This window comes from Daucus carota, chromosome 9 (assembly GCF_001625215.2).
Source record: "Daucus carota subsp. sativus chromosome 9, DH1 v3.0, whole genome shotgun sequence".
Lineage (NCBI taxonomy): Eukaryota > Viridiplantae > Streptophyta > Magnoliopsida > Apiales > Apiaceae > Daucus > Daucus carota.
In genome coordinates, this window is record NC_030389.2 from 37,024,700 (window position 1) to 37,046,040 (window position 21,341).

The 21,341-nt window shown below is 32.0% G+C and overlaps 1 protein-coding gene across 1 annotated transcript; it reads right to left on the reverse strand.

The window, feature by feature from the left end:
* Positions 1 to 13,416: 13,416 nt before the first annotated feature.
* Positions 13,417 to 15,376, reverse strand: LOC135149359 (uncharacterized). Its single transcript, XM_064084955.1, has 3 exons — positions 14,869 to 15,376; positions 14,671 to 14,781; positions 13,417 to 14,126 (listed from the first exon to the last, which is right to left on the reverse strand). The coding sequence occupies exons 1-3, from the start codon at positions 15,247 to 15,249 to the stop codon at positions 14,019 to 14,021; spliced, it is 600 nt and encodes a 199-aa protein (XP_063941025.1). The 5' UTR covers positions 15,250 to 15,376; the 3' UTR covers positions 13,417 to 14,018.
* Between the last annotated feature and the right edge of the window lie 5,965 nt (positions 15,377 to 21,341).

Consider the following 21,341-nt stretch of genomic DNA (forward strand, 5'->3'; position numbering starts at 1 on the left):
TATGGTTTGTTAATTATATTCTCCAGTATAGTTTAATCATGTTAGGTAAAATCATTGTCGGATGTAACTAAATACAAAAGGAAAAGAAAACAGTTGTCCCAAGACTTACAAACAACACAATTTAAAAAATAAAATCGTTGTCTATGACATATATAAATAAGTAAATAGTAGTAATAAACCATTGTAGATTAGCTTTTACACAATTGTTCTAATATACAGACTATTGTTATATGGAGCCTTACACAAGTGGCCTCTTCTCTAAGACCGTTGTACAAGCTAGTAAAACACGAGCCGTTGTCACGCAAAAATTCTTGTCTGATACACTTACTAACAAGTGAGTAAAACCATAAACAGTTGTAGAAACTCCTAACAACAACACAAATCTAAAATATGACTGTTGTTGTGAAATGTTTATAACAACATCTTGTAAAATGATTCCGTTGTTGTTTGTGGATATAGCACAACACGCAGCTAAACATAAACCGATGTCTTTCATTATCTCACACAACGGTTCGTACCGTTGTCTGAGGCGCGTATCAGACGGCATCGCAATAGACCACGGTTTTTTTGGGTATCAGACAACGGGCAAAAACCGTTGTCTGATGCTATTTTTGTTGTAGTGCTGTTTTATGACTTTCAGTGTGTTTTGTTTCTTCTTATATTATACATGATACTACTAAATATGTTGGCCTAGTATTCCAATGAACCTTACATTCTTTGTTTTTGTATAGCAGCATATGATTCGATTCTCTTACCTGGCCATTCACTGACACAACTGTTAATTTAATATGGAAATCTTGATATTTCATGTACTCAAGATCTCCACCTCGAAATGGAAGACATCTCTGTATACCAGCAGGATAAGAAGGAAGTTTTTTGGAAAGGCGGCTGTTGGGATTCGACCGAATGCCCCCCCCCCCCCCCCCCCACCCCCGCTTTCAGCTATGTATCCCCACTACCCCTTAAGCCCCTAATCCAGTAGAACCTGTGATAACTCTTTCTCAATAATTTCATAAATGACATCAACCATGCAAGTATTCTTAACCAAAAGATACTTAAAAGCATATGTTAGAGTAAATATAATTTTTTCATAATCCAACTCAAAGACAGTCCGGTTTTTAACATCAATAACAACACCTTAATTACAAAGAAGTGGTGATCTACAAAAATTAATAGGAATTTGAATATTTCTTTCATATCCAAAACTACAAAATCCACAAGGATATAGAATTTTTTAAATCATGACAGGCATGTCCTTTAAATACCCAATAGATATTTAATAGAATCATGTGTCATTTGACTTTTGTAAATTTGAGAGAAAAGTATTGCATAGAAGCTAGCGCGCCCAAGTTAAGTAAAACTTTGTCGATAATTGCACCCAAGTGACATGAAAGTAACAACTTGGAAATAATTTTATGTTTATGTGGGGACTTATTTTGTAGAATAACACTATACTCTTCACTAAAAGAAACTCGCTTCACCTCACCAAAACCTCTGTTCTTTTTTAAAAAACCTTTTAGAAACTTTTCATATTATGGAACTTGCCGAATTAAGTCAGTGAAAGAACCATAATTTACTCAAAATTGTTTACAAGTGTCATTAACTTACAAAAATATTTATGTACCCTAGTCTTTTACTTTTTCTTTTTGAAATGTGATATCTAGTCTTGTTCAACCTTGTGGAGAATGGCATATGAGGCACCAATGGTGGAGGCGTATTCATAATTGTTATACATTTCTCATACTAAATAAGTTCTTACTTTATGTAAATAAGGTATATTAAGACCTTCAAAAATATTCAATTATATAAAACAATGTGTAAATATTCAATTATTTTCGAAATAAATCTTAATTAGTGTGTTTTTTAGGACTTATCCGGGGTTGCTGCTGTGGGGCATCCAATTCCTCTTCTTTTATTTGCTGCTAATCTCACATCGAGAGCAGCTCCTACTTCTTGTTGGGGGTCATCACATAGGGAGATCAAACTCCGGAAAATAGGCCAAGCGGGAGGCTACCCTCCACTCATCAGAGGAGCACATAAGCTCCAGGATGAGTATGTCCTCGATTCCCGGATTTTGTAAAATAAGTACACACAAGCATATCCTATATTGTTTGCAAAATGACTTGTGAAAATGGAAAAATAATAATTTACAAAATTAATGTATATAATATAGAAATATAAATTTAGAACTTTTTCCTTCAAAACTACCTATCACTTATATATGTCATACATATACTTTTGTGCATACAAGCATCGAACAGCAATAGATTTATAAAACAAAAACTATAATCGATAAAGGTAAAAAAATAAGAATTTTATCCATTCTAATATTCTTATTAAGTTGACCACATAAGCCAGATAGTTGATTTATTTAGGCAGAAAGGAAGCAAACTTCAAAACCTTTAGTTTCAATTAGGGTTTATATGCCATTTAGCCCCCATTTTCAAATATGTTATAGTAGTTTTGCTATTTATTCATATACTATAAAATTTTACATGTTAAATGTGCTGTGAAATTCAATCCGTTAGCAGTTAATTTGGAACCACATGATCAGAGCCCAGCCCAAGATCAATCCCTATATAAATTAGCTCATCCAATTCTTAAATAATATTTTGGTCTAACTAAGAAAATCCCCATTAAATCGATATTTTTACTCCCAAAAACCCTATTCTCTCTTTTCTCTCTATTCTTGAAGTAGCCGTCTCTGTAAGCTTTTACCGGTGGAAAGCCCCAATCTTTTCTTCTTTTAGCGGTCTTTGTTCATCTTTTGCTTTTGTTCAATAAGTTCCCAATTTATTTGGGGTTTGATTGGTCTCTCCTTGCGTGACAGTTTGATTTTGATTTTCTTTACTGTTCATCATGTCCGAGATTCTAGATCTGGAGGATTTTGATGGTGTTGATTTTCATGGTGTTGATTCGATGATGAAAGTTATTATGGTGATACATATATGGTCAATTGCTCAAAGCAACAGTTGGAGGATTATAATATGTATATATCTCTTCAAAAAATCGTTTGGTTGCCTATCCAAGATGGAAGGATTCAACAACGATATTATTACGCGTTTGTTCAATTTCGATTATGTATGTAAATGCCGTATGGCGTTTTATTATTGAATTTTATTATCCTTGTTCAAAAAAAAACTAAGAAAACCCTATATTGTGCCGCCGCAATATTTGGTGTCTAAGCTCCCCAGCCTCCCCTGTTCCTCTTTCACCCTATAGTGTGCCATCTCAAGATTTGATGTCTAAGCTTGTTACTCTTTCTCTCAATAATAATGAGGTAAAAGAGAGCTATAATAAAATAATATTTGTATTTGTATAATTTGCTTGCTTTATGTAATTATTTTGGTTGATGATCATTTGGCTATCTGTTGATAAATGTTTATTGTCATATCATTACTTTATTGAAAATTTTAAATTAATTACTTGATATTTTTAATTGAATATTACTTGTGGAGTAGTAGAAAATACACTGGCAACGTATATACATGGGACTCTATTGTTGATTTAAATAGTAATTTTTTTGATCATTTTGTAATTTTGGAATTCTTGACAAAACTTTATTATCATATATGTGCTTCATCAATGTTAAAATCAGTCCTATAACATATAGGTGTAATATTATTGAATAACAACTTTATACGATAATTTTTTCTGTTTTCTGAAATGCTTGCTAGTTGCGTTACATACATTAACTGAGTTTATTTTGATACTATTTAAAATCCATTTTTATTGTTCTTATTGTTCTTATTGGTGGATTTATGCCGGAATGGTGAGATAGAAGTGGCTAGGACAGATGTTAAAACTTGTATATGTTATCACCCTTTTGATTCAGGCTTTTAATGATTTACAAGTGTTGATTACATGTTCCCTAGCTCCATTCTTATTATCAAGGATTCGGATTAATAAGCCACAGGAACTAATGACCCTTATTGACTTATCAATATCTAGTGTTTTAATATATTCATTATTAAATAAAATTGCCATTAACACTCAAAGAAGTAATTGTACAATTTAAGCATTTTATAATAGAAGATGACTTTCATATTGGAACAAAAAACCCAGTTGCCACTCGAGGTCTCCCAGCAAGTGTCTTTGGGAAAAAGGATTGAATGTATGTGAGTTTTATGTTTTTAACCTTAAATTATTAAATTTTGGATATGGATTTTCCCCTTTGGTTTCATGGTAAAATATCTCATGCAGAACCTAGATAAAGATATAGTTTGTTTTCGGCAGGAAATACACAACAAAGCCTAAGAGAACATATAAGAAGCAAAAAATTCCGGTTATTTTGGGAAAATTTGCTTAAAATGGAAGCAGAGAGATCCGCCATTGAAAGCAACAAGGAGGACCAACAAGTTCATATTGACCCACAGGGCCTGCTAAAAATTAACGAAGAGTTGAGGCATCAAGTTGAGCAGGCTCGCAAAAAATTAGAAATGGCCCATGCTGATATCAAAAGGATACCTGAAATGCAGTCAGATCGAACTTGATAGTCTCAAGAAAGAACGCCAAATGTTACTGTAAGGGAATACTCATCTTCTTTCTTTTATTATTTAAAATTATTCTTTTGTGACTAGTGTTCATTTGATTAGGTGAGAAGCTAAATATTGCAGTGATTGCAGTTGCCTTTGTGTGTAGACCGGACTACTGAATACCACAGCAGGTTTGTGTTCAGAATAAAACTTCAATTATGTTCAGGCAAAAATTAAGTTAGAATATTAATTTATAATGATTTATTAATTTATAGATTATTAATATATTAATACTCTTATGCATAGGGACCTAATTTACACAACAGGAGAAAGTACATGCACTCCATATATTTATATTTACTATACAATACACTTCCTAAGAATATATGTATGTGAACAAGTTGAATGAAAAATAAGATTTATAAAACAATTTGTGGAGCTACATTTTCTATGCTTCTTAAAGTAAGTCAAAATAGTAAAGAGGTCATGGAGGGCCTTTAATTTAAATAGATCTATTGAGTATATATTTATATTTTTCAATTAGTATCACACTAAATTAATTACAAGAATGTTAGCACTTGTTTTAAATACCTTTTTACGTCATATAAGCATAGTGTGCCTCTGATTTTGTGGTCTCAAAGGAACCATTAATTATGACTTTTTTATGAGCCAAAAAGATTTTCAAATAATATTATTTATAATATATGGAGTGTGAAAAAAATTAAATTTTAAACTAATACTTGACTCTAATGCTTATATATGCCGACAATAAATTAGTAACATTAATACTTTTATCCAGCTTGTAATATTAAAATACATGACTTGAAATTTATTAGTTATAGTAACATAGTTCCTCTAGTACTGGGGTAAGGGCAGGGGTGTGAGGATTTAAACATAGGACGGAGGTTGCCTTTGACCTTACCAGAAGTCCTTAATTTTTTTTTCTCAACTTTGATCACTAAAGTTCTTAACTTTTTTTAATTATTAATTAATTAGTTTGATGACCTATAATTTCTTCGTACTCATGGTGAAGGTGTCTTAATATGTAATTATATATATATGGACGAAACTGTATTATATTACATCTCAAAAAAATTTTATTTGGTTGGATAATGTCAACATAGACATTTATTTTACACTAATAGCGTTTAGTGTCTTTTTTTATCTTTCGATGGGATCATGCACCATCTGCCACACGGATAAATATTTGTATCTTCTCTGAAACTCTTCTTGCATTCATTCTGGGTACCAAGCAAAAAAATTATGTACGAAAAAGGTCAGCACATGGAGAAAGCAGAGAAACTCACGGTGATGGAAAGGGAATTGGCTAGCCTATCAGCAGACCGAGATTTTATGTTTTTTTCAGTGGGAAAATGAAGCGACAAGAGGATTCCATGTATGATTTTTGGTTTATTTGCCATTAGCACTTGTATTCAAATTTTATTGTAAACTGGCATTTTTGTAAATCTAATTAAAAAAATGAGTGATTGATACTTTGCACCCCTTATGTTTAGGCGCTTTTTCGATTTGGTCTCAAACAATTTTTTTGGCAGTATATATGCACCCTAAAGTTTGGAAAGCGATTCGCTTTGCACCCTTTTGACCACCCTCCGTTTAATTGACCGTTAAAGTTAACAGACGTGGGGTTTACACTTTGCACCCCCACATTTTGCACTTTGCACCCCCACATCTGTTAATTTTTTTTCATGAGTATTTTTTTTCATTAGTATTTTGCACCCCATTCTTTTTGACACCCCCTTGTCCGCGGCAACTCCACTAGCGACAGCAGCTCCAACTACTGCAACAGTTATTCATGCAGCTGCAAAAGGACCTGTTGCACCCACTGCTAATGCTCCGAGAGCACCAGCAGCACATGCACCTACTCCAGCAGCTGTGGCTGAACCGGTTGCTAAGACAGCTGCAGTAAATTCCGCACCCTCTAATACCCAGAGAACAATTGCAGAGTAAACTACAATTCCCAAATACCTCTCTCTCTCCAGTTTATGGTTTTAACTTCATCAGTCACTTTGACAGGTGCTGACAAGATATTGGCATCTGGTAGAATCTTAATTGCCTCACCAACAGATTGGTCTGCTTGAATTTCAATCACTACAAAAAAGAATGTGAACTCACACAATCAAATAATTCCGATATCTATGTGCGCAGAGGCGGACCTGGTCACCTCTTTATAAAGCACTTTAAATGGATGCTATGGACTTCCCTTGGTCCATTATAAAGGTCGCCAAGGAGATTATTATATACTTGTAAGTTTTTATTATTTTCCATTTAAGTATCTTTCAGCATGGCAAGATAATTTCTTTCATAGTAAAATATTAAGTGTTTAACTGCATTTTTTTAACTATATCGGGTTTCCTAAATCAGGTCCATGGACATGCTAGGACCAAGTGTATGGGATGTGTGGAACTCCAGTAATCAGATTTAATGTTAATGTTAAAGTTAATATTTTATGTATATTGAAATTTTAATCAGATATAATGTTAATGTCAAAGTTAATATTTTATGTATATTGAAATTTTAATTTATAATTAATCACCATTTTAATTATATTCAAATTCTAATTAATCTATCTTTAATAACATTAACAAGATTTTTAAATAATAAAAGTAATAATATTTTAATGTTAAAAAGATTTGGATTAGTGATGCAAATTTGGACCGGTACAATTCACTGATCCAAATTTGGATCACTTTTTAGTCCACCGTTTGAGTAGTTTGAGACAAAACTGCTCCAAATTTGGTTTTTTGGATAACGGTCGGAGATGCCCTAAGTGCACTATAACACTCAAATAAATTTCACATTACATTTAACAATTACTCCCTCTGTCCCATAATAAGAGTTGCTTTGACTTTTCACACGTAATTTGAGGTGTAAAAAAAACATACTTCTACATATTCTTTTTCAAATTTTCTTTTTCTGAACAAAAATATAGATGTTAAACTTTTATTTAGAAAAAGAAAATTTGAAAAATGATATGTAAAAGTATGTTTTTTATACACCTTAAATTACGTATGAAAAGTCAAAACGACTCTTATTATGGGACAGAGGGAGTACATATCTAGCTTACAGTTCCACAAAAGTCAAATATAAGGTTGGTCGGTATCGGAATTCTACACATTCTGCTAAATTTATATCTTTCCTAATATTTTATAACTTCAGCAGAGTTGCATACAGGTCCTTCAATTGTCACCCTTTCCTATTAGCCGATACAAAATTCTCATGAAAAAAATACTCATGAAAAAAAATTAACAGATGTGGGGTGCAAAGTGCAAAGTGTGGGGTGCAAAGTGTAAACCCCACATCTGTTAACTTTAACGGTCAATTAAACGGAGAGTGGTCAAAGGGGTGCAAAGCGAAGCGCTTTTCAAACTTTAGGGTGCATACTGCCAAAAAAAATTATTTGAGACCAAATCGAAAATGCGCCTAAACATAGGGGTCCAAAGTGTCAATACCAGTTCTGTCCTTTTATGAACCTGGGTGTTTGGTTCCTGAAAGTTACTGTTAGAATATTGTCATTTCGAGCATCAATTTGAGTGAGGCTCGGCTATGTGTTCGTGGCGGGTTATGCTTGGATTATGTTCTCCTCCGAGAGAGTTTTCCAATGCATGTTTATTCACTCAAAATGACTAAGGAATGGATGAGTTGTGATGATCCAAAATTGCTTTCTTGGTAGTTAAAAACTGGAAAGGAAACCTTAAGTCCCACATTGATTTGATAAAGAAGCTTTGAAGGCTTTATATAGCAAGACACTTTGGTAGTGTTTAAACGTGTTACTAATATATTGCTCCACCACCTACGTGCGCGCTTATGGTGATGTGTAGCGCACAAGTTTTGCATTGCCTATCAACGTTACATGTGTGTTATACATTTTTGGTTTACTTGAATATTTATAAGTTGACTATTCATGCCTATTGCCCAATGATTATTATGAACTTTTTTAATTAATAACAACATTTCGGAGACTATTTGCCTGTATTTGAAAAAAAGGTCTTTCCACACTAACAAACTACTCCCTCCGTCCCATTTTATGTGAGCTGGTTTGACTTTCACGGAGATTAAGGAAAAGGTAGTAAATGTAGTTGAAAAGTGGGTAAAGTGGTGGGATCAATATTTAATAATAGATTTGAGATAGTGGAGAAAAGTAGTGGGTGTAATAGTGTTTATTTAATAAAAAGAGAGTATAAAATATAGAGGTAGTAGATGTAATAGTGAAAAGTAGTATTCAAAAATAGTAAGTATTATAGGTTCATTCTTTTTGGGACATCCCAAAAAGGAAATGAGGTCACATAAAATGGGATGGAGGGAGTATATACTTTTTGTTTAGGTAGAGAAAGGGTTAAGTATCAAGTTGGTTACTGAAGTGAAAGCCATATACCACTTCTTTCATTATTCTTTTAGAGGTATCATTTTGGCCGATAGGAACTTCTGGCGAGTAGGCCTGTAAACGGATCGGATTTGGATCGAATCTAGCGAAATCCATATCCTAATCCATTTAGATTTATCGGATTCGGATCGGATCGGATCAGGACTCGGATATTTTATAAATCAAACCATATCCGGTCCATTCGGACGTGGATCATAATCGGATCGGAGATCCAATCCATTAGAAATTACGAAATATATTTTTTCACCGTAGACAATGTTTTAACCTTCGAAACGGAAAAACATGATTTTTTTCCCTATCTACATTAATTCATGAATTTTAACATAACAAGCACAAAAAAAACTGATAAAGCAGTAAAGTAAAGTCTTCCGCTTCATGTTATTATTAAAAATGCAACTGAAAAATTTTGTTGGTTGTTGCTATAAAACCTTGAATATAGGATGTATCAAGTAAATAAAAAAATAATAAATAAGTTCCTTAATACTTTTGGAGGAAGAAAATTGTGGTATGCTCCTCTCTTAATCAGAATTAAAATCAATAAATGTCCTAAATACAGAAGCAGGTGATTGAGGATGTGTTAAGTAGAAGAGTTTAGCTCCCCTATGTTTATACTTACTCTATGAAAAAAGGGTGATTATTAGATTAAATGAATAATAATAATAATAAGAGTGAGGGCTGAGTCAAGACTTAGAAGTGGCTGATCGGTTACAAGAAAATATGCTTTATGGTTCTGTCTTGTATTTTTAGAAATTTTGTATGTATTATATGAATATAATATATATACTATAGTTAAGTATGCATCGGATCGGATCGTTAACAGATCAGATTTGACCATATCCATATTCATTCTTTATCGGACCGGATTATTATTGGATCGGATTATTAGCCGATCGTATTTTTTTAATAAAGATCCATATCCATTTATTTAACCACAGATGGGATGGGATCGGATATCCAATCCATTTACCGGTATACCGACAAGACCAAGAGAAAGGCCTCCCGCTTTTGATGATATAATAGAGAGTCATTGACTCCCAAAAATCCAGACCATTACTTCCATCTATGTCTAGGATCTCAAACAATTTATGGTCGGCGTAGTCTTCGTAGGCTGTAGCCCTGTAATTTCAGGACCTGCATGAACTGCCATCTCTATCTTCATCCATAGCTTGGAAAAATTCCTGGCTAATTTTTTAGTATTCTCTGTTCCGGCATTAAAGTAAGCTGCCTGTGCAATATTAATACGGAGTTCTTCCATGTTGCAAGCTTCTCAAGTAGATAGCTAGTAATCTGTATGGGTGTATGTATAGTATATAAACATGGCCAACCGCCAATATTATGAGAGATGAAAGTAGTGTATGGCCTCCAAATTGCCAATATGAAAATTCAGTCACATAAGTGTTACACTCGGTAAAGTTTGGCCACTGATGCTCACATGTAATCCTATTTTCATTAATTTTATATAATCTTAATAAACTTTGTTTAAAGATTTTTTGGCAAAAAAATGATAAGTTAGTTGAAATTTTTTTGATTATCGTCTTGAGAATGTGTGTGTGTATATAACCCAACTTTAGTTAACAAATTAAGTTGTTTAAGGCCGGTGACATCATGGCCATGACCGTTGTAAATCAAATTAAAATAATTAGTCAACTAGTCTTTTGGTAATGATTTTTTCCTCTATGAATGACTGCTTTCTTCGCTAAATTTTTACTTGCAAATAGGAAAATGCAAGATATTCAAGAATTTTCCATTTTATTAAAATTTTACATATCATCTTTTTATTGAATATGCTATTCACTAAAGGGAGCATCACAACAACCTTATGAATAAAATTATCACATAATGATAAATTATCTTAAGAACAAATTTGGAATATATAAATAACCTGTTCAATCTGCTCTCTAAGGGCAAACCCAGCAGTGATCCAAAGATCCAAATTTGGGGCAGATTACCCCAAATTCTCCCCAGCAGTGATCCAAAAAGTGATCCAAATTTGGATCAGTGAATAGTACTGATCCAAATTTGGATCACCACTGTTCACTGATCCAAATTTGAATCAGAATTTGGATCACCACTGTTCACTGATCCAAGATCAGAATTTGGATCACGCTGCTGGAGTTGGTCAGAAATTTGGATCAGAATTTGAATCAGTTGATGATCCAAATTTGGATTTTTGGATCACAACGGCTGGAGAGGGCCTTATTCACAAAAATGCAAGTGGAATTATGAATAGTATTCTGATTGGTGTGGCGAGCCTATGCTATTCTTGATAGAGACCAATGTGTCAATCATGAGGGCAAAGCTACATTTTACAAAATTTATATAACATAAATATTTATTTCAAAAAAAAAAAAAAAAATATAACATAAATATTAAACTACTTATACTCGGGGCAAGTACTCTAGTTGCCGGGTGTCCCTCCGACGATCTTAGATCGCCTACGTATATTTGTTAGAAGATACGTATCTCATGATCGAGAGAGGAGAGCTAAGTTTCTTCCGAAAAAGAGGTGAAGGATCATCAACCTAGCTACTTATATCACAATTACATAGCTAGTACTTCATAAAGAGAAAGAAACCAATATGCACTTGCAAGTAGGGTGCAAGGAAGACTCTCCATCAGTATATTAATCGATCTATAGTCAATGTTTAGTTGCAAATAACTACTACATCTTCGCACTATTTTAATATACACACCCTTGTCAAGTTGGATTTTCTTTCTACTTTTGACCATTTATATCCTTGTCAAGTTGAGAGAGAGATATGGAACGAATCGCCACTTCTAATAATATGGTCATATGAAATAGGATGATGCGTCTGCTTATGAACAGCCCTTACACATGCATCTTACTTCTATATGCATGTGTGGAAGTCACGACGGATCGAATGCGGAAAAATAAATAAATTCCAATTTAACTTCGACGAACATCAATTTTTTTGAAAGTTCACTTATTAATTAATATTTAATGGGTTGGATGATGTATTTGTAAGTTTTTTTTTAATTTAATTGACTCACTAGCAAGATGGACATCTCGAATTTTATTAAAATTATATAAAATATTTAGGGAATTTGACAAAAATGCACATTTTTACCATCTTTATTGCAGAATTACAGACATGTCTCATATTATTATAAATATAGGATTTCCTTATAATTTTAATTAAAACATTTGCAAAAGTACACAGTCTGTTCTGTTTCACCATCTTCATCATCTCATCTGCAAAGCTTTTCTCACGGTCTCTCTCACCCCTGAAATAACGGGCCACAACCTCACGCTGCCGTGAAAAAATCATTTTCCTCCCTCTCTTGCACGTCTTGTCTCTTCCATTCTCCCCGCCCTCTTTCTCCCATTTCTCTCCTCAATCGCCACACCAACCATTGCATCGTAAACCACGACATCGACGTTGTGCAGCCCTTCAACTATGAGGCCCAGACCTCCCACCGCTTAAATCCACTAAACTCAAAATCCACACGCTATTCGTCTCAATTGGTTATGATTGTACCGAAGACAGAAGTCAATCTCCATCTTCTTCATCTTAATTAGGTCATTTTAGTTGATTTTGTGATTGTTTTTAGTTGATTTTGTGGTTATTTTTGTATTATTGCTATCGGCCCCGCAAGAGCTTTCATTTTTAGCCATTTGCAATTAGTTGCAACTTATTATGCAACTAAATGTAATTTTTAAAAGATTTTTTCAAAGTTGCATTTGTGTTTGCATATATGGTTGCTTTGATTTTGTGGTTGTTTTTAGTTGATTTTGTGGTTGTTTTTAGATGATTTTGTGGTTGTTTTTTGTGTTATTGCTAACGGCCCCGCAGGGGCATTCATTTCTAGCCATTTGTAACTAGTTTCAACTTATTATGCAACTAAATGTAATTTTCAAAAGATTTTTTCAAAATTGCATTTGTGTTTGCATATATGGTTGCTAGCCGTTGTAGATATGGTTGCATATGCAACCTCCGTAGTTTTGCAAATACTTTTTGAAATATAATATTTTTGGAATTTGTTTTAGAAAGTAATGGTATTTATGAAAAGAGCCAAACATTTATTATATAAAATTTGTTGAACCTATTCTAAGCTATTATCGTATATTAATTATTATTATAGTACACCATCTTGTGTAATTATATATATATATATATATATATATGTGTATATATATATATATATATTTGAGTCTTATTTTGATGAATTGTATTTTAAAAATTGATTTAACAAATAATTAACCATTGATATATCAGGATACAAAAGTATAAGTTATTCCATCTATTTTCAAACAAAAAAATTTGATTTTTTCAACACAATTATAATCTTATAATTTTTAATATTATTTATAACTTTTTTTATGAATGTATTACTATTAAAAAATTTATAATAATCATTTTGTCTAACTAATCAATGACGTTAAAATTTTGCGCTAAAAAACTCAACTTGATTTATTAAAAAGAGAGGCACTTACATAGAGTAAGTGATATTCGTCGACTGCAATATTAATTTGGAAAGGTAGGAAAGTGACATAGAAATCAATCAATATTGTCCATAGTTGGAGATAGTTATGCTCCCCCGTCTTGGTTTGAATATTTTTGATCATTTTCAAGTATTCTGATTTTATATTTCAATCAATATTGTCTTAAATTTTGATTTAAAAATATTAATTTAATTATAATTAGAAATCTTGAAAATGAATAGGAAAAATATCAAAATGATTTACTTATAATATATAGAATAAACGACAAAGTAGTGACCATAGTTTTTCAAATTTTACAAGAGGTTGGCTGCACTTTAAAAATTACATAATGGTGGCGAGAGTTTACTTCCGACTTTTAATAAGGTGGCGGCCGTGAACCTCCGTTAATTTTCTTCCGTTAACTCCAAAATATAAAAAAGTAAACGATAAAATGGTGGAAATCCGGCCAACATTTTGTAAAATTTGGAAAACTACATCCACCATCTTGTCGTTTACTCTTTTATTTTTTGGGGTTAACAGATGTTGACGGCCGGCGGCCGCCACCTTATTAAAAGGCAGAAGTAAACTCTCGTAGTTTTTAAAGTCCAGCCAACATTTTGTAAAATTTGGAAAACAACAGTTATCACTTTGTCGTTTACTCTAATATATGTAATAGGGAGTTTTGTGCAGATGTGTTTCACATAATAGAACACGAGGCAACAATGACACCCAAGGTCCCAATACTCGCTGCCATCTCTAATGCCCTGTACGCCTTCAAAAATATCTGGTTGTTATCTCTCCTAGCCTGCATCCGCAAAAACAAACAAAAAAATATTTTATATTTGAAAATTCTTTAAAAGTAGGCTTAATGACCTTTTAGTCCTCCAAGTATGGGTGAATGTTCCGATGCGGCCTCGAAGTTTAAAAACGTACATTTTGACCCTCAAAGTATTTTTGTCGTACCTTTTAACCCTTTTTAAAAATACCGGTATATAACGGGGTGGACAAAGTTGACATTTCACACGTGAGGGTTAAAAAGGGCATTAAACATTAAGGGTTAAAAGGAACATCTAATGTATTTTAATGTATTCTTTAGGGGTTAAAAGGAACGAGATGTATACTTTAAGGGTTAAAAGGTACGCTCAAATTTTACCCCGAATATGAATTGTCAAGTTTATCCCCCGATTTATACCGGTATTTTTAAAAAGGGCTAAAAGGTACGACAAAGATACTTTGAGGGTCGAAAGATACGTTTTTAAATTTCGAGGCCGCATCGGAACATTCACCCATACTTCGAGGGCTAAAAGGTCATTAAGCCTTAAAAGTATTAGCAAATAGCTGAGACTTACCGTTGCATAACTAACTGCCGGAACTATAGCCTGAGATGACGAGGAATATGCAGTAGTGGCCGGAGGGAGGGCAGACATATTTGCAATGGATGGAGACTGTTTCGCTTGATTCTGCATGCAACCATATATGAATATATGGTTTCAAGACAATTCCAAGACAATTGAATTATAAATAATGTAAACACGTACAAATTATACCTTGGCAAGGGAAGATACTCTGTGGGCTTCAAGAATTGTATAATTGTCGAGGAATTGTGGAGGAAGAGGGCCGTGGGAGTGTCGGTACTTGCAGGCTTCATAGCAGCCGGGACACAAATAGACCGGGGCCGCAGACTTCTCAAAGCAATTGACACATACAAAATATACGGCTGTTATGAACTTCTGGCAAGACCAACAGAAAGGTCTCCCACTTTTGATGATATAATAGAGAGTCATTACCTCCCAGAAATCCAGACCTTCACTTTTATCTATGTCTAATATCTGAAACAATTTATGGTCTGCGTAGTCTTTGTAGCCCTGTACTCTCAGGAACTGCATGAACTCCCAACAGTCGATCTGTCCGTTCTTGTCTACATCCATAGCTTCGAAAAAATCCCTGGCAAGTGTTTGAGTATGTTTTGATCCGGCATTAAATTAAATAAGCCTTTGCAATATTACTGAGTTCTTCCATATTGCAAGCTTCTTCAGTTAATATAGCTAGTTGTCTGTGTGGGGTGTATTGTACCTAAATGAATAATTGAGAATGTGTTTATATAGCCAGCTTTTTTTACTGATCATAAATTAAGTTCTGTAATGCCTATGACATCATAACTACTTGGTCTTTTGATCATAATATTTTTTACTTCTTTCTCAGTATGTTGAGTTCTAAATAGGAAAATAGTATGCACCCAAAAAAATATAAAATTTTCTAATTTCACCTAACACCATTTTGTGTGATCGAATAAGAATAAATTTCATATCTTTTACAACAAACTGATGAATAAAATTATTACATATTAACATATCATTGATTTAATATCTCTGAAAAAATAATTTGAAAATATCGAATTTTCTTTCTAATATTGACAAGAATGGCAGTGGAGTTGCATTGGAAATGCTATTTTGATTGGTGAGGTCAACGTTTCCTTATCAAGCATTCATTTAGCTTTTGTATTCATTAATAATATAGGGTCATGTTTCAGAGAGAACCATTAACTCTTACATTATTTTTAATATTAGTTAGGGTTCTGCAGCAGAACTCACATGCAAAAAATGTTAATATCTATGTATTATATTTTAAAATTATTTTTGAACACACACAACGATGAAAAAACATGAAAAAGACATGCAAAAAAATTTAGATCCTAAAAATCTATTTAAAATTTAGGTTTCTATGGTTTTCTCTGGTTCTATTTTAAGGAGTGATTCTCTCTTTGAGCGCCACCTTATATATATATATCATTTATTAATAAACTAAACATAAACATCATAAACATCAAATATCAAAATACCAAACTTTAATTAGTTATGATTATACATATAATTATGTTAATAATTATTATTATTATTATACTACCTTGAAAAGAGTTCCATATTATCAAGATTCTATAATATAACGATTAACCGATCAACAAAAGTATATTGAGAAAAAATTGTTCGTTTTAATTTTAAAATTTAAGTAATTTAATTTATGAAACAAGATCTATAAATTCTTATTATGTTTCAAAATTCAAATAATTAATAAGAATTATATATTAATATATTAACAAATATCAAAATATCAAAATTTGATTATGATCTTATATTTGAATTGGTTATAAAGATCAAAGGCAAATTTCATATAGAATAAAGCCAATGCCACTTCAACCATCACAACAATTGTCATTGTTATAGCCATACCATAAATGACGGTAACACACAAGTTACTACAAAAAGATTAATAACACAAATTAATTTTTGAATTAGAACTATTTAACTTAAAAACTGTGTTACACTTTCATATTAATTTATCAAATAATCATGACCGCTACATATATTAAAACTCCGAATAACGTCACACATAACATTCACCTGTTACAGGTCTAATACAATTACATATTCATAAATTTTAATACTGATGGACCTCCTACCTTTATAACAATCACACCAGTCGAAATCATCCAAATTCATAAATTTTAGTGCTTAGCATATCCACATGAGCACACACGACAAACCTATACATGTGTTGGTGCTCAATATTTTCTCATCTCTTTAGAAATCATAAAACAACATATTGATTTTACTAAAATAAAACATATCATTTAGAACTAAATTCATATCATGACATGTTTTTGAGCATAAATTTTAGGAAAAGTCAAAATTTAAAATAGGATCAATTGTTAATACATTTTATATTTAAACAATAATAACATAAATTGATAAATATATTACGAATATAAGAATATATTTAACTAAAAAGATATTATATTTCTAATAAATAATACAATTCAAAAATTTATTTAGACATGTGCTCGGGAGAGGTCATATATAGACCGGTTAATAACAAAGGATGATTGGTAGACCGGAATAAAATAAGCATTGGATTTATTTTAATGCAAACATATTTTTGTTTGAATTTTTATACTTTGAATTGTCATAGTTGTGAATTAGTCTTTTTCACCTACTTATATTTGTCAGAGGATACATATGTCATGACCGAGAGAGGAGAGCTAACTTTCTTAGAAAAAGGAGTGCGGAGGACCACCAGCCTAGTTAAAATGGCTACTCGATACTCTTTTCATTCAATTCAATTGTATATGTTCTTTTTTCGCTGTTCGGCAGATATTTTAAAGCTCTTACAAAATATAGTTTTATAATTTATTTTTAAAAAATCCATTTTTTATAAAAATATAAATGTTATATTTTTATACGGGAAAAAAGGTTTTAAATATAAAAATGTATATCGAACGTTAATCTATACAATTAAATGGGACTGAGGAAGTAAAAAGAAAGAAACAACATGTACTTGCAAGTAGGGTGGAAGGAAGACTCTCCGTCAGTATAGTTTATCTAGTCAATGCTTGGTTTAGTGACTTCGTCTTCCAGTAATGTTCAGTGGCAAATAACTAAATATTTAATTTCAGTGGCAAATAACTAAATATTTAATTACAACTATTTTGATATACATACCCTTGTCAAGTCCAATTTCTAATAGTAGCTGAGAAGCCGTGCGTTGCGGCGGCCTATGAAAATTATATTAATGATTCAATATTAATATTTGTAGAATGTAATAATTTTGTTGCTATCTATAAAAAGTATATTAATGATTAAAAATTAATATTTGTAGGATAAAATAAATTTTATATTATTAAAATCTTGATATAATACCAATACTAATATATAAAATTGCAAAATTGGACTATAATTCATGGTGAAAAAATGAAAATAAATTTCTACACGTAATTAACAATTTAAAGCACGACGAATTTTAATTTTATTTGTGTTTTTTTTTTTGAAAAGTAATCATGTTCTTACATTGTCACCTTCCTCCAATTTTTTTGAATCGATTGTGCACAAAAACATCTAACTTAAATTCGTGAGATAGCGGTCTATAACTACTCTTGCCTGTAACAACTTTTGTTTTTTAATACTGCATGAACAGTCTTCTCTTAAAAGTTGCTTGAAAATAATATTTTTCTGTGTACAAAGTAAATCATATAAAAATTAATAACAACAAACATGTCCGATAAACAAAAAATATATATATTATAAAAAAATAACCAATAAACATACATCACTAATAGTTAATATATTGATAACATCCATCAATATGGTGTCAAGACTATATTCTTCTCCCGTGTTTGGATTTGTCGACTCCCATATAGCGGCCTATAACTACCTTTACTTGTAACAACCTTTATTTTTTTTAATACCGTATAAACAACCTTCACTTATCGTTGCTGAAGAACGGCACCACCGATTTAGAAATCGAGCAAGAGAACTATCACCAAAGAGGTAGAGTTGTGGTATTGAGAGAGAGAGAGAGTAGGTTGTGTTTAGATGATTCAAAACCCTACAACCTATAGAGATATTTATAGGTGCAGAGAGACTTATGTGCTACTCTTTCGCATAATTAAATAATCTGAAACAAAATCAGATTCTGAAACTTACTTCTAATATATCTGTAACTGAAAAAAGTAGTTAGGAAAATAGAACAGAGTGATGTGAGAGGCGCCACCGACACACCCCTCGCTTCTCCTCTATATAGAAACAAAATCAGATTAAAACTTTCAAGCTACTATATTCCATAAATAATCTGAAACAAAATCAGATTTTGAAACTTACTTCTAATATATCCGAAACTAAAAAAGGTAATTCTAATTTTTGATATTTTTCATCCAAAAATTTCAGAAAATTAGAAAAATAAAACGGATCAATGTGAGAGGCGTCACCTACACGCCCTTCGCTTCTTTTTTATATAAGTATATTGATTGATCAGGAGAATATCTCAGTTATACTTGGTATTTATTGAAATGGTAAAATTGCTAAGTATTAATATTTAACTACAAGTGAACTTGCTCTCATAGATAAAAGTTACAATTACATTTTTATATTTGTTGACATAATTTATTAAAGTTGATCCGCCTACTTCCTTTGGATATTATTAATAAGGGGGTTCAAATTAGAACAAATATTAATATTAGAATTTAGGATCACATACATTCATCGGATGAATATGAATTTGATGGTCATGATGTGCCCAACTATAAAAATATAAATTGCATGCTATATATTTAAGATACCTTACCTTATATATAAACCATTATTATGGATCATAGTAATCATTAACTACTATTTTCTGACAATTATAATCAATTAATATATATATATATATATATATATATATATGCACCTTGTTATATGTGCAAATCAAACCAACAACATGTGATTCTCAATCAATTATAATAATATAATATTACAAAACACGAGATTCTGCTATTCTACATATTTAGCACATATAATATTACAAAACATGGGAGTACACATAAATAATAATAATAATAATAATAATAATAATAATGATAATAATAATAATAATAAAAAACATACACAGTCTAGCTCATTGTATGTTGGAGTTCTGTTGCTGTTGATAAAAGTGTTATAAAATCATGATAGACATATTCGATTTATTCATATATCACGATTCTACAGCAGTATAATAAATTAATCTGTATATATCACTTTATCACACTACTAAGATATATGAATTAAGGATCAAATGTAATTTTTTTATTAGAACGATCAAATATGGTTAGTTCCATTAAAATTAAGAATGTTCATGGATTGAAGACATGTATATATTGTGCCGCCTCACTATTTGGTAGGGGTGAGCAAAAAACCGATTTAAAACCGAACCGAAATCGGGAAAAACCGATCCGAATGTAACCAATCCGAAACCGAAACCGAAACCGAAAAAATGAAAACCGATCCGAATTAAATGGTTGGATTCCAGTTATACCTCTCAACCGAACCGATAAAAACCGAACCAAGGTTTTTTAAATCGAAACCGAATCCGAACCGGCGATTGCGGTTTTCGATTTTAAAAACCGAAAATATATGGTTGCGGTTCCGATTTTACTCCGAAACCGAGCTGAACCGGGCCATGCTCTCCCCAACTATTTGGTGTCTAGGCTCCCCTGTTACTCTTTCACCCTATAGTGTAAAAATGGAAGTTTTGTGAAAGGAAATGGTTTTGGATTCAATGGGGGTGAGAAAAAAATAATTAACAGACTATATTTAAAGGCATATTAATTAACTTGACCGACCAAGTTCACTTATCGAATAATGAAGGTTTAATTGGCCACGTGATTAATTTAAGTAAAATTGAGTTAATTTATCCAATTTTATGTTATTTTAGTGAAAAAGATGTCATTTATAGCAATCTCCAATGTTATTAGCTACTCACTATATAAACTTTTTTGAACCTTTAAGATATGTTGCCTTCAAGAAGAGCGTAATGTTGTGTTTGGTTGAGAAGAATGGAATGGAATGACTAAATATAAATGAATATAATAGAGGTACGAGGAAAATTTTGAAAAAAATTGAGTGAATGCAAAATTGTTATGATGAAATTTGAAAAGAAATTGAGTGAGGGAGAGAATGAGTCATTCCTCCCCAAATTTGGGTTGTGATATGTAGTATAAGGTATAAGGAATGGAATGGAGGAAGGAATGAAATCCATAATATTGTGTTTGGTTGGGGAGAATGGAATGAGTAAAAATACTTGAAACTAAGAAAGATAGGAAGAAAGTTTAATAACAAATTTAAGGAAGTGCAAAATTTCTATGATGAGATTTGAGAAGAAATTGAGAATAGGATAAAATGGAGCATTCCATCTCACATTGAAGGTGTGATATCTAGTACATGTTGTAAGAAATGGAATGAATGAAGGAATGCAATTTCTTAACCATTGTTCATAATATAGTTCATTTTTCATTCCATTCCTTCCGAATCATTCACCCCAACCAAACACAACATAAGCAATTGCTCGTAACATAGTGTAAATTTCATTCCATTCCTTCCGAATTCATTCACACCAACCAAACACAAAATAGAAGGGGGCGCAGGACTTCTCAAACCAATTGAGACATGTAAAATATACGGCCGGTTTGAACTTCTGGCAAGACCAACAGAAAGGTCTCTGGTTTTAGAGA

What these genes read in the sequence shown, in the direction of transcription:
- LOC135149359 (XM_064084955.1), bottom strand. Translation starts at nt 15,249, where the DNA reads ATGGATGTAGACAAGAACGGACAGATCGACTGTTGGGAGTTCATGCAG. An exon ending in GAGTATCTTCCCTTGCCAAG is followed by an intron (nt 14,782 to 14,868) that starts GTATAATTTGTA and finishes GGTTGCATGCAG; the next exon opens with AATCAAGCGAAACAGTCTCC. An exon ending in CGGCAGTTAGTTATGCAACG is followed by an intron (nt 14,127 to 14,670) that starts GTAAGTCTCAGC and finishes TTGCGGATGCAG; the next exon opens with GCTAGGAGAGATAACAACCA.